The 23,867-nt window shown below is 60.0% G+C and overlaps 1 protein-coding gene across 1 annotated transcript; it reads left to right on the top strand.

Annotated features, from left to right (window-relative positions):
* Nucleotides 1-14,256: 14,256 nt before the first annotated feature.
* On the top strand, nt 14,257-22,306 carry LOC138068168 (maestro heat-like repeat-containing protein family member 7). The gene is made up of 14 exons (XM_068954351.1): nt 14,257-14,360; nt 14,889-15,038; nt 15,244-15,398; nt 15,810-15,957; nt 16,571-16,758; nt 16,847-16,984; nt 17,513-17,627; nt 18,096-18,233; nt 18,733-18,909; nt 19,544-19,699; nt 19,994-20,095; nt 20,456-20,558; nt 21,149-21,772; nt 22,199-22,306. Exons 1-13 carry the CDS (start codon nt 14,259-14,261, stop codon nt 21,313-21,315), a joined length of 1,839 nt encoding a protein of 612 aa, XP_068810452.1. The 5' UTR covers nt 14,257-14,258; the 3' UTR covers nt 21,316-21,772; nt 22,199-22,306.
* Nucleotides 22,307-23,867: the final 1,561 nt, after the last annotated feature.

Genomic DNA, 23,867 nt, shown 5'->3' with positions numbered 1-23,867 from the left:
GCGTGGTAAGGACGTGGCCAAAGCCCCCGGGGCCGCGGCGGGATGAGGCCTGCCGCCATGGCCAGTGGGCAGGGTGCACAGCTGTGCCCCTCACGCACTGCTGCAGCCCAGAGCCCTCTCCTCTAAGTGCCCGCTGGGGTGCTGAAGGGGCCCCTGGCCTGGCTGGGCCTTGGCAGAAGCATGGCGGGGATCTCAGCACCCGCAGGCCCCGCTCTGCCCTCTGCTCCCTCTGAACCTGGCTACCAGCCAGCTTCTAGCTGGGAGGCGTGGGCAGGAAGGAAGAGGAGGCTGGAGCTGGGAGGAGGGACAGGCCTGGCCTTCTGGGGAGGCTCGGTGCCAACCCCCTGTCCTTGTGCTGTCTGCAGCTGCTGAGGGACAGGAGCAGAGCGGAGCAACACCTGCGCCAGAGCCTGCCATACCTGGAGAACCCGGACGCATCCTTGCGGGAGGCAGCTGTGAGGTTCATTGGTGAGCCACAAGCCCAGGGCCATGCCTGCCCACCCAGACGGGCACACAGGAGGGTCTTCAGTCCCTCCCACCGTCCCTGGGTCCTGCACCGTGGGGACGGGGCTGGGGCCAGCCTTGCCCAAGGGGAGCAGGCTGCATGGCCAAGCTGGCAAGGCCAGATGGGAGCTGTGCTGCTGGGGGCTTGCTGGGGAGTATGAGGGGTGAGCGGAGGTGTTTGCCTAGGGCTCATCGGGCAGCAAGTGAAGAAGCAGAGGAAGGAGAAGGTGCAGGAGCTGTGCACTGGTGAGTGAGAGCAGCGCTGTGTCAGGCAGCCCTGGCAGGGAGGAGGGAGGAGGCTGGGAAGTGAGCTGCAGTTCACTGGCCTGCCCCAGGTGAGGAAGGCTCTGTGTCCCTATGTGGGGGAGAGCAGGGGGTATTTGGGGCGCATCTGGGGCTTGGCCGACCTGCAAGTGCCAGCTGATCCATTTGTCCTACCTGCTGCCTCCTCCGCATGGGAAGAGCTGAGTGGGGCTGGCCCTGCCTGGGGGGGGATTCCTGGGATCTCTGCAAAGGTGGGAGTCTGTTCTCAGCTCGGTGCCTTTCTCTCGCAGCCCTCCAGCCCCTGGAAAATGATGCGGAACCTTTAGTCCGTTGCCTGGTGTCACAGACCATCATGAACCTGAGGGTGCCAAGGAGAACATCAAGATTCCACCTCGGAGCACTGTGTCCCTGGCTCCCGAGAGCATGGGCGAGGTGGCACCCTCCCGCCAGGACGTGACTCTGTTTGAGCAGAGCTGACGCAGCTGTGCCAATGCCATGGTGCTGCACACCACGGACACACGCAAGTGTGCTGGAAGGTCTGGCTCATTGCTGGCATCTCCCGCAGCCCCAGGACAGCTCGACTCCTCAAGCACAGCCCCTGTTGTGCTACCGCTTCATGGCTTTGTTGGGCTTCCCGCAAAGATACAGCCCCGTTTCCTCAGCCGGAGTGAGTGTTCTTTTTTTTAGGGAGCCAAAGGCAAGGGGCAAAACTTGCTGCCTGCATGAATCTGGCTTGTCCTGGGGGGGACGGGGTGTCCACTCGTTCCAATATGCCAGGCCAGCGTAGAGCGGCCTGACACACTTTGGTTTTGCTGCAAAGCGTCAACTGCTCTGCTGGCCCACAATAGCCAAGGGAAAGGGGGAGAAAAGCTTTGGCCTCCCCTGCCCTCTCCAGTCACCCCAGGGCAAGAGCAGGCCCCTGCTGTCTTCAGGGCTTGCATCTCAGGTGGAAGGGCAGAGCTGGGGTATGACATGCAGCTCTGTTTCTATCGCCACTGCCTACCCTGCGCATGCAGGCCTCAAGGCCGAACCGTCCATGAACTCCAGAATCATTGCTGAGCATGTAACGGCCAAACCCATTAAAAGCAGCTAATAAAGATACACAGCTAGCTCATGGGGCTAAAAAGTAGACTGCAGGGGACAAGATGGGATGCACCTGGGTTGGGGTTGACCTTGGAGGAGATAAGGGACTGTGGGAAACAAGGACATGGCAACCAGTGTGGGCTGAAGGCCAAGACCAACCAGAAGGAGAGAGACACCAACCAGAAGGAGAGTAAAGAAGACTCAGTAAAGAAGATTGGGGGAGACCTTCCCCGGCAGGTGGGAAATAAAACTGTAAAGGGTCTAATTAGGCCAGAATTCCTTTGTTCAAGGTCCCTCCCTGGAGGCACCCAGCTCCAGCAGTTACTATGCTGCACCATCATTTAAAGAAATAAAATTTTGCTGCTAGATGTGCGTGAGGCTCTGCTTCTTGGAAACCTAGGATCAAAGTGTTTCCACAGCACTTTGGCACCCCAGATGGGAGTGTAGCCAACCACCATTGCACCCTCTCGGCTCCAAACATCCAAATTTAGAAAAGGAAAAGGAACAAAAAGGAGAAAAAAGCCGTTACAGTCAAATCGATCCCTAGCTAGTTAGCTGTCCCTTTATGTCAGGATGATTGTCCATCTTACAATTAATGTGGGGGTTAACCCAAGGAAGGATCCTTCGATTCTAAGAAATGAGCTCTGCTACAGCTTATATTGGAAGATGAAAAGCCTCACTGAATGGATTATTGGTATGTGTGGGGATAATTGGATGTGGGACCGGCGAGATCCAAGGAGGACAAACGGCACCCTCTGTAAAACTACTCTTGCTGCAGCAGATATAGGTGTCCCAAATAACGCCCCAGGAGCTACTGCTCCGCCTTACACTCCTCCGGTGGCGCCTCCCGAAGATCTGTCTATCTGTCCCTCTCCTCCTCTTACTCAGACTTCCCCTCCTCCCGTGGCAGGACTCCATCCTATGGTTGCTAATGTTTTACCTAATGCAGCAGCATTACAACCGAGTGCAGCGGGGGCGGGGGGGGGGGAGCTAACCCCCCTCACGTGGTACTGCATGTATTTACTAGCCAACCCTGGAGTCCGAGTGATTGAGCATTGTGGGCAAGCAAAATGCCCAGGTTGAGGGAGGATGTGGAAAGGAGCGCTCAGCTGTTTTCTAATATATATGCACTGGGTATAATCCAAACTGGCGGGATACCCAAGTACTCTTGAGAGAGTTGTTCTGACCAAACTGGCGGGATACCCAAATACTCTTGAGAGAGTTGTTCTGACCAAACGAGCGAGATGATAAAATAGTTAATAAAGAGGCAAAGTTTGTACAACAGACTGGGGGAAACACAAATCGTTAGCCAGCAAACAATCCAAATTGGGATTACAATAACGCAGGGGACAGAGTCGCTTGCCAGACAGGACTCCGGAACTCGGTAGAAGCTATTAGAGCATGTAGCAAACTAGGAGTGGATTGGACTAGAGTGCAGGAGCGTAGACAGAGCTTGGACAAAGAGGCCAGGGATTTTGGGGGACGACTAGGGCAAGCCTTGTTGAACTATGGGGGAAGGACTTTCCAGAATTGGAATGATGCACTAGCCATTAGTGTCTTTGTCCATCAGGCCGCTCCGGATAGCCCAAAAGAGTTGAAGGAGCACATGCCAGGGTGGCAAGGAGAAACTTCACAAAGGATTTTAAGCGTGGCAGTATTGGTTTATGACGGGCGAGAGGAGAAACAGCAAGGGAAGCAAGCAAAGGAACGGAAAAAGGAAAACCAAGAAGAGGCTAATCTCTTAGCAGCAGCTTCAGCACGGAACTTGCAAATTAGAGGAAGGGGTAGAGGAAGAGACAGAGGAGGCCGAGGAAGGCTAGGGCAATGCCAAGGGCAAGGACGAGAAGGGGACAGGAGAAGATGGGCAGACAGTGAGGGACCGGAATGTTATTTCTGTGGCAATGTAGGACGTATGCAGAGAGAATGTCCCCTTTGTCCAAGAAGGCCCCCAGGAGTAAGGAGCCCCCAGGCAAGCGGATCAGCTTGGGAGGGTGGACAGTATTCACAATGACTAGAGACAGGGGAATCCAGAAACTCTGAGGAGAGAGAAATGTTTAGCATATTGTGTACATCTTCGAGATGCTGTCTCTTAGGGAGATACCTGCTTTTTCAAGAGCTGCAGACAAACTTCCAAAAGAGCAGTACCATCTTCATGTTTGCTTAACAGAAGGATTATCCTAGTTAAGGCGGGCTTATCTCCTTCAGTGTTCTGCCTTCAATAACTAAAAATGGTAACGTAACTTCTTGTTTGTCATAATGCACTATTGGGAACGGGATTACAATCGAAAAAGAGGAATGCCTATACTTTGTGCTTCACGAATTAGTGCCCGGCTGCAAAAGCACAGCTGCATCTCAGTTCTTGAGTCTCCAAACCAAATCCCTGCAGTAAGGCTTTCTTAACAACCCAGCAACACCTGGGCGCCTTTTCATTAGATTATTTAATCTAAGGTAAACTTCACAAAAAAAAAAAAAAAAAAAGGAGAAAAAGTGCCTCACATTCTCCTCTATGATGTGCACAAATACTCTACCCCAATATATGTATCCAGCAGGTGTGCTCATAGAAACCAAGGGAGGACTGTTGGAGAAGGAAATTGTAGCCGATTTAGCTTCAGCTTCGCATAAGTCTCACTCTTGCTTAGCATCAGTGCCTAAAGTACCTGCAGGCCTCAAGGCTGAACTGTCCTTGAACTCCAGAAACTTTGCGAAGGATGTGACCTTGCCAATGTTGTAACTGCCAAACCAGTTAAAACTAGCTGACAAAGATACAAAACTAGCTCATGAGGCTACAAAGTAGACTGCAGGAGACAAGATGGGATGCACGTGGGTTGGGGTTGACCTTGGAGGAGATAAGGGCCTGGGAGAAACAAGGACATGGCATCCAGCCTGGGCTGTAGGCCAGGAGCTGTCAGAAGGAGAGAGACACCAATCAGAAGGGGAGAGACCACTGACTCAGTAAAGAAGATTGGAGGAGGCCTTCACTGGCCGGTGGGAAAATAAAACTGTAAGGGGTCTAATTACCCCAGAATTTCTTTGTCCGGTGTCCTTCTCCAGAGGCACCCACTTCGAGCTGTTTCTATGCTGTAAAATCATTTAAATAAGTAATTATTTTATTTAAAATAATGCCCTGAAGCCTGCAGGCCGAAGCTTTTACCGAACCTGTGGGCTGCTGCTGACGCAACAACTGCAGAAGCAGCCAGAATCAGCCCTCCAACATACAGAACACAATGGACAGAGGTCACGGTTAGCCTCCGGATAAGATAAGGCACTTTGAAGCAGGAACACAGCAACCGTCCTGGGATGTAGACACAATCCATTTACAAGGAAAGAGACCAGCAACTCAGGAAAGAAGACTGGAAGAGACTGTCACTGGCAGGCGGGGAAATAAGACTGGAAGGAGTATAATTAGCCCAGAATGTCTTTGTTCTGGGTCCCTCTTTGGAGGCACCCAGCTCCAGCTGAAACAAACGATCGTATAAGAGTCTGACTCTGACTTAATGGTGAATGCCTGCGGACCTTTATAACACACCCATCTCGGAAGGACTGTCATTGAGCTCCATGGCTTGAGAGATAAAGTAGCCCCTGTAGCCACTAGAAAGGTTACTTGCTTTCCAGCCACTTTCCTGGTTATGCAGCCCTGACTAGCCAAAGGGATTACATCCAAAAACATACATACACATCGAATACAAGCACAAGGATATTCCTCCTCAACTAGTCATTCATCAGTTCGGCCTACATCTTGATTTTCTCCCAAAGGAGGATTCACCCCTGACTGTGGCTGAATTCGTGCACAGCTTGGGCACTCACGCTGCATATGTCCTCACTTCCCACAATAATAACCCTCCCAAGAACCTAACCCAGGTGCAGAAGTTAATGGAATTCCCCTTCCTCCCCTCATGACTCCTCGTCCTGCTGCCATCCCACCCGTCCACCATCCAGAAAAAGAGCCACAACCTTGTTTAATCACAACCTCATGGGCAGAGAGGAACCGTCTCAAGTTCAACAAAGGCAAGTGCAGGGTCCTGCACCTAGGGAGGAAGAACTCCATGGCCCAGGACAGGCTGGGGGTTGACCTGCTGGAAAGAGGGTACAAGAGAGACATGGCCCTACTGGAGAGAGTCCGGCGGAGGGCTACAAAGATGATGAGGGGACTGCAGCATGTCTCCTGTGAAGAAAGGCTGCGAGAGCTCGGCCTGTAGAGCCTGGAGAAGACAAGACTGAGAGGGGATCTCAGTAGAGCCCAGTGACAGGACAAGAGGCAACGGGCACAAACTGAACCACAGGCAGTTCCATGTGCACAGGAGGAAAAACTTCTGGGCTGGGAGGGTGACGGAGCACTGGCACAGGTTGCCCAGAGAGGCTGTGCAGTCTCCTTCCCTGGAGATACTCAAAAGCCATCTGGGTGGGGTCCTGGGCAATGTGCTCTGGAGGACCCTGCTTGAGCAGGGGGGTTGGACTAGATGATCTCCAGAGGTCCATTCCAACCTCAGCCGTCCTGTGATCGGTGATTCTCCAGGACCTTGACAGTGTTTTCAAAGGAATTTGTGCAGCTACTGACACAAACCCCTCATCTAGGGGACTTCCTGTTGTAGACATGGCCCCACCCTAGGTTTCCGAGGAGCAGAGTCTCATGCACATATAGGAGCAGAATTAATTATTTCTTTGACATGAATTACAAGAATAAATGACAGTACAGGAAGTAACAGCTCGAGCTGGCTGCCTCCACGCAGGGACCCTGAACAAAGACATTCTGGGCTAATCAGACCCTTTGCAGTCTTATTTCCCCACCTGCCAGTGACAGTCTCCTCCAGTCTTCTTTTCTGAGTCACTGGTCTCTCCCCTTCTGACTGGTCTCTCTCTCCTTCGGACAGCTCCTGGCCTACAGCCCAGGCCCTTATCTCCTCCAAGGTCAACCCCAACCCACGTGCATCCCATCTTGTCTCCTGCATCCTATTTTACATCCTCATTAGCTGCTTTTGTAGCCTTAGTAGCTGGTCATAAATGGTTTTGCAGCTACATTGCCAGCAATGTTTCTCAAGTTCATTCACAGCTCGGCCTTGAGGCCCGCAGGCTTCATCTACTTTAGGCCCTGAGACTAAGCTGAAGCTAAATCAGATACAATGTCCTTCTCTGACACTTCCCATGGTGGGAGGCCAACTTCAGACTTCCCACAAATCCAATCCCCACTTAGAAGTATTCTAAGAGAGAAGAGTCACTCTTGCATTGCTGTTCGTTCTCTCATCCATTCCATCTTTCTCCTCCCCCATTGCATTGAGCTCGACACGGTAGGTGGAAAGTCCACTGGACGCCACGGGAAGAACTCCACCTTTGCAGTTCTTTGTTCTTACAGATGTCATCCATTATCAGATTGCATTTCTCTGGGAAAGGGCAAAGGAGCAAGCCACCGCTTCAAACCAGCAATGCTTGCTGCACCAGCTGCAGCTCACCTGCGCAGCACATTCCCTCTACTGCTCATCGTTTCTGCTCCTGGAAGGATGGACTTCCAGCCTTCAGGTGCTTGCAGGAGTCCAGGGCATGCCTTAAAACAAAGGCCAGCCTGTGGCGCCCTTTGTGCTGAGATTCATCCAGCTTTCTTGGCAACACCTGTGGTCAGTCACAGCCAGGCTTCTGCCCTCAACCTTCTTCCATTGTGCGGATGTATTGCTTGGCCACAACGCAATAAGCAGAGAGAGTTCCACTTCTTGGAATAGGTGCTAGCATGCCACACTAGAAAGCACAGCGGTGCCTCTGTCAACATCAACACCTACCGGTGGGAAAAGAGCCTTCTAGGCTGAAATCGACTCACGTATGAAGGTCAAAGAACACCAACTCAAGGGTTTGGAAAAGAAAGAGTGCTTTTCTCCTCAAAACAACAACAACAAAAAAACCCCTCAGTTTTCATACAGTCCTCCCAGAGAAATTGCTCCTTGAGTTCACACGAGGTTAGCTGTTTGGCTTTTGTAAAACACAGGGAAAAGGTTTTAGGTTTTACAACAATTTCTTTTAGACAACGGGCAGGCATCCTTTTCCAGCTCCAACCGTGCCAGCTGAACGGGCCAACATCCTCCTACTTGCAGGAGTGGAGGGCATAATTTCTACGCCGTATAACGTGCTCCAGCCTGAAGCAGTCCAGGCTGCTCACCAGCTCTTTGCCCGACGTCCGTGTGGTTTTCCGCCCACTTGGGAGCCCGGCCACGGCCCCGGGGGCCAGCAGAACTGGCAAGGCCAATAACCTGTGCCGTGCAGAGAAGGGGCCAGGTGCCGGGCAGGAGAACGCTGCCCGGAGGCGGCGGGGCTGCGGGCAGAGCGAGCGGCTCTCTGCAGCCGCCTCTTCTCCACAGAGCCGAGCTGCAGCTTCTGCTTGGCGCCAGCAGCTGCCGCGGGCGGGTGGAGAGCCCGCCCCCCGCCCGGCCAATCGGGGAGCGAGGGGAGGCAGCGAGCGAATGGGTGGCCGGGAGGGGCAGGGTGAGCCGTGAGCGACACGCAGGCCGCCCAACGGCCGCCCGGCGGGCTGTCCCTGCGGCCGCGGCCGGGGCCAGCGTGGCGCAGGGCCCGGCGGCGGCGGCCTGCTGCGTGCGCGGGGGCCGGGGCTGGCCCGGGCGGGGCCCGTGGGCGAGGGGCGTGCGGCGGGGGCGTCTGCGCCACGGCCGCGCCCCAGCAGCCTGCTGCGCTCCCTGTGCCGGCGCGGGGGGCCCGGCTGGCGCCCCGTCCCTGCCATGGCCCCGCCCCTCCGCCCCCGGCCCCGGCCCAGGAGTTGGGTGCTGCCGTGGCCCAAAATGGCGAAGCAGGCGATTCCCCCTGAGCGCAGGAAAGCGCTTTTTCCCCGCGAGGGCGGTTAAGCAGTGGAGCAGGTTCCCCGAGAGGCTGTGGAGTCTCCGCTGCAGGAGAAGCTGCAAAGCCGCCTGTGCTGGTGTGGGGCAACGTGCTGTAGGTGCCCCTGCTGGAGCGGGGCTGGAGCAGAGCATCTGCAGCGGTGCCTGCCACGCTCAGCTGCCCCAGCACGGCCCGGTCCTGCCCTTCCTCTGCCTGCCGGGGTGGGGCGCGAGGGGGCCCGGCGGGAGCGTGAGGGTGAGCGGCGGGGCTGCAGGGTAGGGGGCTGGTGCGAGGGGGAGGGCGGCTGGGGAAGGGGTTGGGGCTGGCAGTGGGGGTTCGGGCATCTCCCTGGGGTTGGTGCTTGGGGGCTGGTGTTGAGGGCAGGGCTGGGGACGAGAGCTGGCTGCATGGGGTGAGGGGTTGGGTGAGGCGTGGGGCGAGGTTTGGTGGTTGTGCTGCGGGTTTCTGGTGCTTGCTGTGAGTGTTGGCTAGCTTTGTGGGGGAGTGGGCTATGGCAGGGGTGAGGGCTGGGGTGACGGCTAGCATTTGTTGTCTAGGGCTGAGGGTTGGAGATGCCGGTGAGGGCTGGAGCAAGAGTTAGGGAAAGGGGTTGGAGGTCTGGGTTGTGGCTGGAGGGTTAGAGTTTGGGGTGAGGGATGAGAGGAGGGGATTGGGGCAAGAGGTACGGTGGGGTCAGGTTTTGAGGTGGTGCTGGTGGTTAGTGGTGAGCAGGTGAGTGCGGCCAGGCGTGGGCAGCCGGGGATGAAAGAGGAGGGAGCTGGCCATGCGGAGCCGCGCGCGGCCCCTCGAGCTGCCTCGCCCTGCCCTGCCCCAGCTCCCTCCTGCCCGGGGCGGCCGCGCTGCGGCCCTGGAGCCCCTGGCGGCGCCGGCTGCTGCTGCTGGAGCAACTCGTGCAGCAGAGGTGACCTCAGAGCCGCCCCCGGCGGGGCCATTGTGACCCCCCCCCGTTGTGACACCGGCGGCGCTGTCAGGTGCGGGCAGTGTCCAGGCGGACGGCGACGGGAGAGGGCAGGAGCGCGTGGAGCTCGAGGAGGAGTCCCCGAGCGCAGCCGCGTCTTTCCCTGCCGCCCCGGCAGCCCCGCGGAGTCGAGGCGTTTGCCGAGGCCTTGCCAGCTCCTGCTGCGGGTGAGAGCGACGGGGCCGGGCTCGGCAGTGCCACGGGGCTGCAGGGGCCCTCGGCCGCGGCGGGGGCAGGACCTTGCGGCAGGGGCTGAGGCGCAGGAGAGCTGGCTCCAGGGCCGGGACGGGCGCGGGGACCTTTGACTGCGCTGCCCCCACCCCCGTGGGGACCCTCCCCAGCTCTGCATTAAACAAGTGTCCCCCTCCTGCCTCTGCTCCGTGCCGCAGGATGGCGGAGAGACCCCCCAGCTGCCCGCGGGTGGCCTGGGAGCAGGAGTACGGCTGCCCGCGCCGGGCATCCCAGGAGCAGGACAGAGTTGCCGAGGAGAGCAGCTCTGCCTCGAGGCCCTTGGAGGGGTTCGAGTCCCAGGCGTGGCGGAGAGGTGAGTGAGCGGCCCTGTGGGGCTGGGCCGGGCTGGGGTGAGGGCCGGGGAGCGCACCCTGCTCTGCGCCGGGCTCCCATCTCCCCAGCACGTGGTGTCGGGGTGCCTGAGGTGGTGGCACAGCGGTGCCCGGATGCCAGGGCCCGCTCGGGGCTTGGGAGCTGGCCCCAGCGCAGCATGCGCCCAGGAGGGAGAGCGCAGATGGACGCAGCTCCTGCTGCCTGGGACGGGCAGCGAGCGGCAGCTCCGTGGCAGGAGGAGGGATGCTGCCCGTCTGGCAGCACGTTCCCCAGCCTGGTGCAGTTGAGGTTTGCCCTGCCTGGCTGGCTGCAGCAGGGCAGCCCATGTGCTGGGCACCGTGCAGCCTTGAGCAGCCTGGGGGAGACTGCGTGCCCGGGAGCAGGCCCATGGCTGGCCGGCAGGCAGAGCTCACTGCGCGGCTCTCTGCTGCCTGCCCTCCATCTCTGCAGTGCTCCCGGCTCTCTTCCTTTCTCAGGTGCAAGGTTTTCCATCAGCAGCTGGTCCGAGCTGTCCAGAGAGGATGAGGAAGCCTTGGACTTCATCCAGGCCTTTGTGGGTGGCCGAGAACAGGTAAGTGCAGCCGTTTCCATGGGGGCTGTGCCTGGGTCTCCCTGCGGGTCCGCCCATGTCTGCTGGCAGGCTGCTGGGGAGGTGCTGGCTGTGCAGAGCTGCTGCCGTCCGGGGTCCCGCCCAGCACTGCAGCCCCCTGGCTGCTCTGGTCCTGCTGGCCTTTCCTGTCCCCTCTCGCGCTCACTCTGTCTCTCTTCCCCGTCTGTCAGCAAGAGGCGCAGAAGCTGAAGTTTCTAGCGTCCATCGGCACCCTCTGTGGAGGCAGCAGCGCCAAGACCTTGTCCTGGGGCCTGGAGGTGTTCTGCTGCCGACACGAGCTGGCCGAGCATATCGAGGTGAGGGGAGAGGCAGCAGGTGTGAGGACAGGGGCAAGGCCAGCTGGGCCCTGGGTCTGCTGGTGCTGGGTGATGGCAGTTGTCGTGCTGACTGCCGGTTGTGCTGTGCAGGTGCTGCTGGAAGAGGAGCCCTTGGAGCGCCTGGGCACAGCGGTGCGCCAGCAAGCCATGCTTGCTATCACGGCAATGAGGTAGCTAGCAGAGCCCCTGGTTTGGCCAGGACCTGTGCACAGCATGTGCCTGATGGCACCGTCCCTGGCTGGGAGGTGTGCACCATGGTGGGAGGAGGCTGGCGGTGCTGTCTGCTGCGCTTCTGCTCTCCCCTGGCCCAGGCTTGTCAGTAGGGCAGATGGGAGGGCAGAGGGTTGCCTGCTGCAGCTCCCCAGGGCCCCTTGGCTTGTAGTGCAGAAGGGGAGGCAGGTGGTAGAGAAGGGGGGAGGCCTAGCTGCCTGGGCTCTCCTCTGCCCCTGGGCCAGTTCATGGAGGGAGGAGGTGCCTCCCTTGCAGGGCTCCCTCACGTGCTCTCTGTAGCAGCCGGGGGACTCCTGCCCCAGCGGCCCACAGCCACCTCCCCAGGGCATCCAGGCACTGCTCCCAGCACCAGTGTCCAACAGGCATCTCTCTCTCTCTCTCGCTCTCTCTTTGCAGTGCAGTGGAGCCGGTTCTGGAGGGCAAAAAGAGCAGCCTTCTCCATGCCTGCTTCAAGAGTGTCTTCTTGCTTCCTCCAAGAGAAGACATGGAGACCGTGGACATGTCCCTCTACTCCAAGGTAGGTGCTGGGTGAGCTACAGGGAGCCCGCCAGCCCCTCTGGGCTTGCCCCTGGCTTTGCTGTGCTGAGAGGTGACTGTCAGCTCCAAGGCTGGGCAGGATCTCAGCTTTGTTTTCCCACCCTCCTGCCTTCATGCCCTTCCCGTGGGCTGGGCCATGGGCAGTGCCCAGGGGCTGGTCCGTGCACAGCAGATCTCCTGCCCTGAGGCCTCTCGTTGGCCCGTGCAGGGCAGCGGGTGTCCTCGCTGGGCAGCAGGGGTTCAACTGAGTCTGCTGTGGGTCAGAGGCAGTGGGGAAGGAATGCCACAGCCCCCTGTCCTCCTTGCAGACCCTCGATGCCATGGACAACATGTTGGAGGTGCTGGTGCTCAAGTCGGCCACTTCCAGCCTCCTGGAGCTGCAGAAGATCTTGCAGGTGTGGCATTTGCAAAGAGTGGGCTGCATTGGGCCTGTTCCTCAGCCCAGAGGGAAGTGACACCCTCGAGTGGACATTCCCCCCCCCGAGTGCCATGTACAGGCAGCACGCTGCAGGCAGGGGGCGTTTCTCGCTTGGGTGAGGGGAGGTTCCCCACTGGGCTCTTCTGTGAGCCCAGTGTCCCCTGGCTACAGCCCAAGTCCCTTCCCACCCCAAACATCCTCCAGGCTCTTGGGAACACCTTGCCCCCATGAGCACTCCTGGGCCACCTCTGCCCCCAAAGCTCTCCTTGCACCAAAGCAGTGGGAGGAATGTCACCCTTCTTCTCTAGGCACTGCACTGATGGCAGCTGGTGCTGCTGCCCCCCTGCCTCCGCGTGCCTTGTGCTTTCCTTGCCAGATCGGAATGGGGCAGAGACCCACTGGGAGCTGCCCGTGCTGCAAGGGGAGCCGAGCCCGGAAGCTTGGTTCTTCTGCCATGCCAGGAGGCCGGAGGCCAGGCTGCCCACTGCAGACCCCTAGGGAAGGTGTGGCCTGAAAGGCCTGCCATCCTGAAGAGGGCACCCGGGGCCATGTGCATGGCCAGGAGCAGAGGCTGGGAGGGGGCTTGGGTGGTGTGGCTGGCTGCCTGAGGGCAAGGTGGGCCTTGCAGGCTGGGGCCTGTAGGGGCAGGAAGGCCATTCCAGGCTTGGCTCTAGCTCCGAGGAAGCCTTGGTGCACTGTAGGACTGCAGGCAGGCGCTTAGCAGAGCTGCTTCTGCTGGAGTGGGCGTCAGCTCCCCGGGCAGAGCAGTAGCCTTTCTCCTTGCAGATGCTGCTGCCCTTCACCAAGACGGAGAGAGCAGCTGTGCGTGAGAGGGCCGTGGGGAGGATTGGGAGGCTGAGCAAGTTGCTGGCCAACTATTCCTCGCTGGAGGTAAGGAGCCAAGCACCGTGCAGCCCCCGCTTTGGCCCTTTGCAGCAGCCCAGAGCACAGTGCAGCTCAGGGGTCCCTCGGAGGGAAGCGTGGGCACAGGTTAAGGCACTGAGCAAGGCTCTGCCCTGAAGCAAAGCTCTTTGGCCCTCTCTCCATGGGCTTTTCTCTGCAGTCCCTTTGTCGCAGGAGCCAGCTGTGCCCCCAGCCCTGTGCAGGGGAGCAGTTCGCGCGGAGCATGATGTGAGCCGCAGCCTGGCAGTGCTGCCTTTGCTGGGCTGCTGCTTTGGGAGGCAAGGCCTGCAGGGCCCTCGAGAGCTTTGGCTCCGCTGGGATCCATGCCTGGGCAGAGTCTTGGCTTCAGGGCTTTGGTGGCGACTGCCTCCCGTCAGCCCTTCTACCTGTCCCACCCGCCTTGCCCAGGTGTGGCACCCCTTTGGAGGAGTGGATGAGAGCCCTGCCTGCTATGGGAAGATCCCCGTGCCGATGCTGGGACAGCTGGTGGGCTGTCTCATCCTTTGCTGTGCTTACGAGGACGCGGAGACCAAGGGCGGGGCCTTGGATGCTCTTCATTGCCTCTTCAGATTCGTCGTGCAGCGAAAACGTAAGAGAAGCTGTGCTGGGCTGTATGCTTCTGCACGCGGCCACGCTGGCAAGGCCGGGGAAGGCATCGCACTGCCTCGGCCCCTCTGCTCAGTGAGGCAAAGGAGCAGGAGGCGCGGCTGATGTAGGAGCAGGGGAGCGGGCTGTTAGTACCTGTCCTGGATACCACTGGCCTGGAAAACGCTCAGCAGCCCCTGCTCAGAGGCTACGGCTTGTGTCGGGCTTCGCACCGGAAAGCCCGTGAGGCTTTTGGTACCCTTTGAAGCAGTTGCCCTTCTCTGCCCTGGAATAGGCCCCGACCCTCCCTGGGAATCCTGCTCCCCATCCATTCCTGGCATGCCCTTTGTCTCTGCCAGGCTGGTTTCTCTCTGACGCCATGAGTCTGCCAGCTGCAGCTCTGCATGACTCCTGCTGACCGCTGTGTCTTTCTGCTGCTGTTCAGGCCGGGCGATGCTGCAGGATGATCCAGAGTATGTGGAGCCCCAGAAGGAGAGGGAAGCCGACAATGAGCTCTGCCTTTCGTGGACGAGCAACATGAGCGTGATCATGAGGGTGAGGAGCACTTCCCTTGCTGGGACTGTTGGCCATGGGGTCCTGAGGAGACGTGGATGAGCAAAGGGATGCCTAACGAGTGGGGCTGAGGGGGCCTTGGGGTTGATGCAGAGGTGGTGGTGGAGAAGGAAGCAGCTCTGAGTGGCACCTAGAGTACTGGTTGCTGCCTGGTAGCAGCCCTGCTCTCACTGCTGTGTCTCCCGCTGTCCCTGAGCGGGGACTAGCCAGAGGCTTGGCTCCAAGAGTCCCAGCAGCAGCTGCAGCCTGCTGGCCACCGGCAAGCTAGGGTTGCCTGCAGAGCCAGTGCACTGTGAGCCTGCTCCCGAGCATCCTGCCTTGCCCTGGTGGCCCTCTGGCCACATGCCCCATGCTGCTGCTACCCAGCACAGCGCGTGCTCCTGGCTCTCCTGGGCCACGGTGCCAGCACTGCCCCGCACCTCTCTCCAGAGCCACATCCACTGCTTAGCTAAGCAGCAGTAGTGCAGCACGCAGTGTGACATTTCTTCTCTCACGTCCTTTCTGCCCCAGCTGTTTGTGAAAAACCTGCAGCCTTCCGAAAGGACAGACGTCATTGTCACAGCCATCGAGGGCATGAGGAACTGCAGCACCTACAATACGGAGGTGGCTTCCCACATGCTGACCATGTTCCTGCTGGACGCTTTCTCTGTGCTGGAAGATGTAAGGAGCCTGGGGCTGGCATGCATGGGGCTCGACCCTCTGGGGCGCTGTTTCCCCGCCGAGAGCCAGTGTTCGTGGGCAGCGGAGCCCCTTGGAAGGCAGCAAGGAGCGGTGGGAGTGGTGGAGAGGGAAGGAGAAGTGAGTGGGAGCTGGGGTATTGGCTGCTCTCTGGGAGCAGCCTCACCGTCCGCCTTGTGTCTTCCAGGTGCCACGCATCATAAGGTGCCTCTACAGGAACGTCAAGTATGTGAGGGAGCTGTCGGCCCGGGTCACCCTAAACAAGACCCTTTGCCAGCTGGCCTGCTTGGAGCCCAGCGAGGTGACCGTGAGCCTGCTGTACTGCTCGCCACTGTGCAACAGGTATGGGGCCCGTCAGCCTGGACGGGCTCCAGTGGCTCATTGGCCATGGGGAGAAGGGCCCAAAGAGGGCCAGAGGCAAGCAGAAGGCCAGCACACGGCTGAGGGGCAGGGCCCTGTGTCTCGCCCACCGTTTCCCAGCCCTGGTGCCTCAAGCAGGCCTTGAGGAGCCAGAGCTGAGCAAGTGTCCCTGCCTTGAGCCGCAGAGCGCAGCGGCTCTGCACGCTCCCTGCCGCGCAAGGGGCTTCAGCTTGGTCATGTGCTGCCTGCCTGGGCAGGACCCTCTTGGGGCTGCCAGGGAGGAGGGGGTGGGCAGGGGCAGGGCTGGCACACAGCTGGGGACCTCCAGGGCTGGCCCAGGCTACGGTGCTGCGGCCAAGGAAGTGCCACTGACAAGGCGCTCTGGGCCTGCAGCACTGCCGTGAGCATGTGGAAGGTGCTGATGGATAAGCCGATGCTTGCGCCGGACATGCTGCGGGAGCTGCTGAGCTTGCTGGAGGAGCGGCCACTGCGCAAGCAGTCCAGCTCCGACAGGGACAACAACTGCATCCTTCCGCTGGCCGTGAGTTAGGGGACGAGGCCTCCCGTGCCCCCAGGCTGGTGCCTGCCTCCCTGGGCCCCCTCCCCCTCTCCGCTGCCCGTGTGCCCCCAAGCAGGGACCTCTCCTGGGCCCATGGCTACAACATGGCCAGCGCCAGGCCTCCGACTGTGCCAGCACACAGGGCTGCCAAGTGCTGCCTGGCCTCTCTGCACACCAACAGCCAGGCTGGCCATGCCCAGGAAATCTCCATCCGACGCTGTCCCTGCATCCGCTGACCTCGCTCAGTAGGCTGGAAAGCCAGGGTCGGGTTGGGGGCAAGGTGAGGGGCAGGAGTAGGGCTCCTGCAAAACCTGGGCAGGCAGCACGGCCTGGGACAGGGAGCCTGGCCGAGCGTGCACGCTACACGAAGCCTGCCGAGGTGATGGTCATGCTGAGGCAGGAAGGCTCACTGTGTACAACCAGGAGCTGAGGCCCAAGAGCCTGCGGGCGCTGGCCCTGGTCAGGCAGCCAGGCTGAGGCCTCCAGCTGCATTTCCCATGCTCCAAGGCTGTGCTCGAGCCTCCCACCTGGAGGGCTGTGGAAGCATGCCGGGGACTGCTCGGGAGTGAGAGGTGTGACTGGGTGTTTTCTGCAGGCAACGAGGGCACTGTGTGAGATCATCCGGGAGCCCGTCTGCCCAGAGGCGGTGAAGGCGTTTTTCCCCCAGCTCTTCCTGGCGCTGCTCTTGCAGATGGTCTTCACAGCAGAGTTCAGCCACCAGGAAGCAAATATCTTCTTGAGGGAATGCCAACGGGATGAGTCCCGTCCCACCAGCCACGTCAGGTGCTCGATCCCGCTCGCCCTGTCTCTGCACTGCACCTGGAGGCAGGGCCAGGCTGCCAGTGTGACCTGGGCTTTGCTCTGCATGCAGGTGCGCCGTGCAGGCCATGAAAAGTCTGCTGCGCTGCGCCCACTATGAGACCGTAGCCGTGGCTGTTGAGAGGAAGGGCGGCTGGGACCTATTTCTGCATGCGGACACCTCGCAGAAGGGAGTGGTGGTGCTGGCCAGGTAGAGCCCTTTCCGGCCTGCTCTGGCCCAGCACCTCTTCCCTGGCTGTGGGGTGTGCCTCCCCATGTGCTTCTTGGTGGGGGAGGGGGAACGCCACTTCTCCAAGAAAGAGGCTGCAGCCTCAGCCCTTGTGGCAAGGGCTCGCCCAGCAGAAGGGCCCTGGGAGCTGCCATGCTGCCCAGCTTGGAGAGCTGCTGGGGGAGCAGGTGGTGTTAGGAGCTGTGGGAGAGGGTCGTGCGCAGGAGAACCTGGGGAGGGCCCAGGGGCACAGGAATCCAAAGCGGGCAGGAGAGGGGATGTGTGGGCAGGCCATGCCGCCTGGGCAGGAAGGCTGTTTCTCCGGTCTCCCACCAAAAGGAACGTAATGATGCCTGACGCTGACTTTCTAATGGCAAGGTGTGGTAGGGCAAGAGCAGTGCTCCATGAGCAAATGCCGCTGGCTGCAGGAGCTGCGTGCCAAGCAGAGCGATGCCAGAGGAGGTTTGCCTGCTCGGCTGAGGCCCAACACTGCCTTCTTGCCTCTGACAGAGCAATGAGGGGGGCTGCCAGTCACCTGCGTCGCTGGATCTTCCGCCAGCTGGCAAGGCTGCTGAGGAGGGAGGACCAGTTTCATCAGCTGCCCGTCATGGCTTTCTTTGTCGAGGTGGGCCTCATGGCAAGCAGTGCCTCTCTGGAGGGGCCTCTAAATGCTGTGCTCGCTTGTGCACATGCGTGTGGGGTGATGCTGGTGAATGGAGCTGGGGCAATGCATACGCTCCTGTTAGTAGCCCCGGCCTTGGCTCGTTTCTGCTGGGCGACCACTCGTAAGCACTTGTATTTCGTGCCTGCTTTGTGGCAGCTGTCTGTGTTCAATTGCTCCTCCAAGGGATGAGAACAAGAGGCTGCGGAGGGTTCAGGGGACGGGAGGAGGAGGCGAGCAGTGTGTGCAGTGTGCCGTGAGGCGCGGGGCTGGGAGCAGGGCCCAGGGGTGTCTGCACAATGCCTGCTGTGTTTGGGCTGAGCTTTGTGAGGGCCTGGTGCCCTTGCCCTGGATGGTGGGTGGGATGGAGAGCTGCACGCTGCGGGCAGTGCTGCCGGCTGTGCCAGTCTTTCAGTGCTGTGTCCATTTCAGCTGCTGGAATGCCCTGACCTTGCCGACATGGATGAGGAGGTCCTGCCACTCGTCCAGGGTTATGCGCAGAGTGAGAGCCTGGAGATGCGCAGACTGGCGTTCAGAGGCCTCGTGGCCCTGTTGAATAGACCCAAGATGGTGAGGAGGGGGGCAGGCGGGTGAAGCCATGCTGGCAGCCTGGGGCTTGACAGGAGACACTGGGTCAGAGAGTGGCTTGGACTTGGCTGGCAATCCGGAGGTGTGGTAGCTGCTCCCAAGTCTCCGCTGCCCCATTCATCTGCCCCGAGTGTCATGCCAGGCCCTTGGCCGTGCTGCACAAGGAGAAAGGCACCAGTGCCCAGCGGGAAGATCTGGGAGAGGGACAATGAGCTGGAGCACAGGGCCGGGCTAAGGCAGCCAGGTGCTCCTGGGCCTTGAGGCAGCAGCTTTGCTCCCTACAGAGGCCAGTGCATGCTGAGGGCCCCCTTGCAGATCTGTGCCCTGCACTGCAGCCTCTGTGCCCAAGGCCTGCGTGTGTGCAGAGCCCTGGCCCTGGCCACTGAGCCCTGATGGGAAAAGAGCAGGCAGAGCACTTTTGGGCGGGGCGGGGGGGGTTCTGGCCTTGCTTCCCACAAAGAAAGTTGTGTGTTTCCCACAGAAAAGGAGAATGCAGAGCCTGCTCCCAGACAGCATGGAGTGGCTGCAGGATGCTTGCAGGGAAGTGCGTGTGGGAAGCCTGATGCTGCTGAGAAACATCCTCAGCTACCTGGAACAGAAGGGCTCCAACCCGATTGTTCTGCAGCTGGCCGAGAAGCTTCTGCCTCGCTTTGATGACGTAAGGCTGATGGGAGAGCCGGGGCTCTGCTGGTGTGTCCGGGGGTCCGTATGCGTGGTCTGGGTGCTGTGTGCCCCTCTGCATACGTGCCTGTTGGCACGTCCCCACACAGGCCCTGCTGTATGTCAGGAAACCTTTTGCCCTGTGGTTCTCAGCCCATGCCCTGTGCTGGCCTTGGTGTCCGGGGCTGTGGGAGTAGAGCAAACCAGCCCCCTGTCTGCTCTCGGCTGCTGCGTCTCGTGCTTGACTGCGTGCGGCGCTTGCCGTGGCCTGGGGCAGCGATGAGCAGAGAGGTAGGAGCAGGCTAGAGAGCGAGGGAGAGGCCGTGCTGCGGGACTGTCCCTTTCTGTCCTCTTGTTGTGTGCGGGGGCCCTGATGGAGGCCTAGGGAAATCCAAGAAGCTCCCTCCAGAGGGAGAGGGAGACAGAGCCCAGGGAGGCTTGTCGTGCTGCTGCCGACAACCCTCATTGTCCAGGCTGCCTCAGCAGAGGCTTGTCCTCAGCTCCGACCTCTGGCCGGGCTGGGGGACAGTTGTGCCCGGAGAGGACGAGGCCTTGCAACGGCAAACGCTCTTGTCGGGCCCCGTTCCTGGAGTCGTTGCTGAGGCCTCCCCTGCTCTCCTCCCTGCCTGCAGGAAGACAGCAGAGTGCGAGAGCTCTCCATGCTCCTCTTCAAAGACCTGCTGGAGATTGTGGTGGGGAAGAACAAACGGAACCTGAAGCAGCATGCACAGAGGAGCCTGGTGCCGCTCTTCCTCCACATGAGTGACAAGGTGCAGAGAGTGGCCCAGGTAGGGAGCAGTGTTTTGGGGAAGCAATGCTGACATGCCGTGGGTGGAGGTGAGCAGCAAGGCAAGGGCTGCTGCCAAGTGTGCCTTGGAACGCATGGCAGCATGAGGTGCAGCTTCCTGTGTGCCGAAGGACAAGGCAGAGCTGCCTCTGCCTTCAGGGAGGGCCAGACCTAGTGGCACGCTGCGTCGTGCCATTTGGGGCTGGGAAAGGCTGGGAGCCTTGCCAAGACGAGGGGGACCCAGGGTGTCCTGCCGTGGCTGCGGTGGCATCTCCTGGTCTCTGTTGCTCTGCAGGCCTCTCAGGAAGCCCTGGTGAGCGCTGCACAGTTCCTCAAGTGGGAGGAGCTCAAGCAGCTGGCCAGAAGAGCGGAGACATGGAAGATCGGGGAGTGCGTGGTAAGGACGTGGCCAAAGCCCCCGGGGCCGCGGCGGGATGAGGCCTGCCGCCATGGCCAGTGGGCAGGGTGCACAGCTGTGCCCCTCACGCACTGCTGCAGCCCAGAGCCCTCTACTCTAAGTGCCCGCTGGGGTGCTGAAGGGGCCCCTGGCCTGGCTGGGCCTTGGCAGAAGCATGGCGGGGATCTCAGCACCCGCAGGCCCCGCTCTGCCCTCTGCTCCCTCTGAACCTGGCTACCAGCCAGCTTCTAGCTGGGAGGCGTGGGCAGGAAGGAAGAGGAGGCCGGAGCTGGGAGGAGGGACAGGCCTGGCCTTCTGGGGAGGCTCGGTGCCAACCCCCTGTCCTTGTGCTGTCTGCAGCTGCTGAGGGACAGGAGCAGAGCGGAGCAACACCTGCGCCAGAGCCTGCCATACCTGGAGAACCCGGACGCATCCTTGCGGGAGGCAGCTGTGAGGTTCATTGGTGAGCCACAAGCCCAGGGCCATGCCTGCCCACCCAGACGGGCACACAGGAGGGTCTTCAGTCCCTCCCACCGTCCCTGGGTCCTGCACCGTGGGGACGGGGCTGGGGCCAGCCTTGCCCAAGGGGAGCAGGCTGCATGGCCAAGCTGGCAAGGCCAGATGGGAGCTGTGCTGCTGGGGGCTTGCTGGGGAGTATGAGGGGTGAGCGGAGGTGTTTGCCTAGGGCTCATCGGGCAGCAAGTGAAGAAGCGGAGGAAGGAGAAGGTGCAGGAGCTGTGCACTGGTGAGTGAGAGCAGCGCTGTGTCAGGCAGCCCTGGCAGGGAGGAGGGAGGAGGCTGGGAAGTGAGCTGCAGTTCACTGGCCTGCCCCAGGTGAGGAAGGCTCTGTGTCCCTATGTGGGGGAGAGCAGGGGGTATTTGGGGCGCATCTGGGGCTTGGCCGACCTGCAAGTGCCAGCTGATCCATTTGTCCTACCTGCTGCCTCCTCCGCATGGGAAGAGCTGAGTGGGGCTGGCCCTGCCTGGGGGGGGATTCCTGGGATCTCTGCAAAGGTGGGAGTCTGTTCTCAGCTCGGTGCCTTTCTCTCGCAGCCCTCCAGCCCCTGGAAAATGATGCGGAACCTTTAGTCCGTTGCCTGGTGTCACAGACCATCATGAACCTGAGGGTGCCAAGGAGAACATCAAGATTCCACCTCGGAGCACTGTGTCCCTGGCTCCCGAGAGCATGGGCGAGGTGGCACCCTCCCGCCAGGACGTGACTCTGTTTGAGCAGAGCTGACGCAGCTGTGCCAATGCCATGGTGCTGCACACCACGGACACACGCAAGTGTGCTGGAAGGTCTGGCTCATTGCTGGCATCTCCCGCAGCCCCAGGACAGCTCGACTCCTCAAGCACAGCCCCTGTTGTGCTACCGCTTCATGGCTTTGTTGGGCTTCCCGCAAAGATACAGCCCCGTTTCCTCAGCCGGAGTGAGTGTTCTTTTTTTAGGGAGCCAAAGGCAAGGGGCAAAACTTGCTGCCTGCATGAATCTGGCTTGTCCTGGGGGGGACGGGGTGTCCACTCGTTCCAATATGCCAGGCCAGCGTAGAGCGGCCTGACACACTTTGGTTTTGCTGCAAAGCGTCAACTGCTCTGCTGGCCCACAATAGCCAAGGGAAAGGGGGAGAAAAGCTTTGGCCTCCCCTGCCCTCTCCAGTCACCCCAGGGCAAGAGCAGGCCCCTGCTGTCTTCAGGGCTTGCATCTCAGGTGGAAGGGCAGAGCTGGGGTATGACATGCAGCTCTGTTTCTATCGCCACTGCCTACCCTGCGCATGCAGGCCTCAAGGCCGAACCGTCCATGAACTCCAGAATCATTGCTGAGCATGTAACGGCCAAACCCATTAAAAGCAGCTAATAAAGATACACAGCTAGCTCATGGGGCTAAAAAGTAGACTGCAGGGGACAAGATGGGATGCACCTGGGTTGGGGTTGACCTCGGAGGAGATAAGGGACTGTGGGAAACAAGGACATGGCAACCAGTGTGGGCTGAAGGCCAAGACCAACCAGAAGGAGAGAGACACCAACCAGAAGGAGAGTAAAGAAGACTCAGTAAAGAAGATTGGGGGAGACCTTCCCCGGCAGGTGGGAAATAAAACTGTAAAGGGTCTAATTAGGCCAGAATTCCTTTGTTCAAGGTCCCTCCCTGGAGGCACCCAGCTCCAGCAGTTACTATGCTGCACCATCATTTAAAGAAATAAAATTTTGCTGCTAGATGTGCGTGAGGCTCTGCTTCTTGGAAACCTAGGATCAAAGTGTTTCCACAGCACTTTGGCACCCCAGATGGGAGTGTAGCCAACCACCATTGCACCCTCTCGGCTCCAAACATCCAAATTTAGAAAAGGAAAAGGAACAAAAAGGAGAAAAAAGCCGTTACAGTCAAATCGATCCCTAGCTAGTTAGCTGTCCCTTTATGTCAGGATGATTGTCCATCTTACAATTAATGTGGGGGTTAACCCAAGGAAGGATCCTTCGATTCTAAGAAATGAGCTCTGCTACAGCTTATATTGGAAGATGAAAAGCCTCACTGAATGGATTATTGGTATGTGTGGGGATAATTGGATGTGGGACCGGCGAGATCCAAGGAGGACAAACGGCACCCTCTGTAAAACTACTCTTGCTGCAGCAGATATAGGTGTCCCAAATAACGCCCCAGGAGCTACTGCTCCGCCTTACACTCCTCCGGTGGCGCCTCCTGAAGATCTGTCTATCTGTCCCTCTCCTCCTCTTACTCAGACTTCCCCTCCTCCCGTGGCAGGACTCCATCCTATGGTTGCTAATGTTTTACCTAATGCAGCAGCATTACAACCGAGTGCAGCGGGGGCGGGGGGGGGGGGGAGCTAACCCCCCTCACGTGGTACTGCATGTATTTACTAGCCAACCCTGGAGTCCGAGTGATTGAGCATTGTGGGCAAGCAAAATGCCCAGGTTGAGGGAGGATGTGGAAAGGAGCGCTCAGCTGTTTTCTAATATATATGCACTGGGTATAATCCAAACTGGCGGGATACCCAAGTACTCTTGAGAGAGTTGTTCTGACCAAACTGGCGGGATACCCAAATACGGGGCCGGGCTCGGCAGTGCCACGGGGCTGCGGGGGCCCTCGGCCGTGGCGGGGGCAGGACCTTGCGGCAGGGGCTGAGGCGCAGGAGAGCTGGCTCCAGGGCCGGGGCGGGCGCGGGGACCTTTGACTGCGCTGCCCCCACCCCCGTGGGGACCCTCCCCAGCTCTGCATTAAACAAGTGTCCCCCTCCTGCCTCTGCTCCGTGCCGCAGGATGGCGGAGAGACCCCCCAGCCGCCCGCGGGTGGCCTGGGAGCAGGAGTACGGCTGCCCGCGCCGGGCATCCCAGGAGCAGGACAGAGTTGCCGAGGAGAGCAGCTCTGCCTCGAGGCCCTTGGAGGGGTTCGAGTCCCAGGCGTGGCGGAGAGGTGAGTGAGCGGCCCCGTGGGGCTGGGCCGGGCTGGGGTGAGGGCCGGGAAGCGCACCCTGCTCTGCGCCGGGCTCCCATCTCCCCAGCACGTGGTGTCGGGGTGCCTGAGGTGGTGGCACAGCGGTGCCCGGATGCCAGGGCCCGCTCGGGGCTTGGGAGCTGGCCCCAGCGCAGCACGCGCCCAGGAGGGAGAGCGCAGATGGACGCAGCTCCTGCTGCCTGGGACGGGCAGCGAGCGGCAGCTCCGTGGCAGGAGGAGGGATGCTGCCCGTCTGGCAGCACGTTCCCCAGCCTGGTGCAGTTGAGGTTTGCCCTGCCTGGCTGGCTGCAGCAGGGCAGCCCATGT

This window comes from Struthio camelus, chromosome 9, assembly GCF_040807025.1.
Source record: "Struthio camelus isolate bStrCam1 chromosome 9, bStrCam1.hap1, whole genome shotgun sequence".
In the NCBI taxonomy this organism is placed as follows: Eukaryota; Metazoa; Chordata; class Aves; order Struthioniformes; family Struthionidae; genus Struthio; species Struthio camelus.
Note: the sequence above shows the minus strand (reverse complement) of the source record. Positions and strands in the feature narration are given on the sequence as shown.

Coding starts and splice junctions, on each gene's coding strand:
- LOC138068168 (XM_068954351.1), top strand. CDS start 14,259: ATGCTGCAGGATGATCCAGAGTATGTGGAGCCCCAGAAGGAGAGGGAA. Junction 16,759..16,846: donor CGTCCCACCAGCCACGTCAG/GTGCTCGATCCC, acceptor CTCTGCATGCAG/GTGCGCCGTGCAGGCCATGA. Junction 20,096..20,455: donor GGAAGATCGGGGAGTGCGTG/GTAAGGACGTGG, acceptor TGCTGTCTGCAG/CTGCTGAGGGACAGGAGCAG.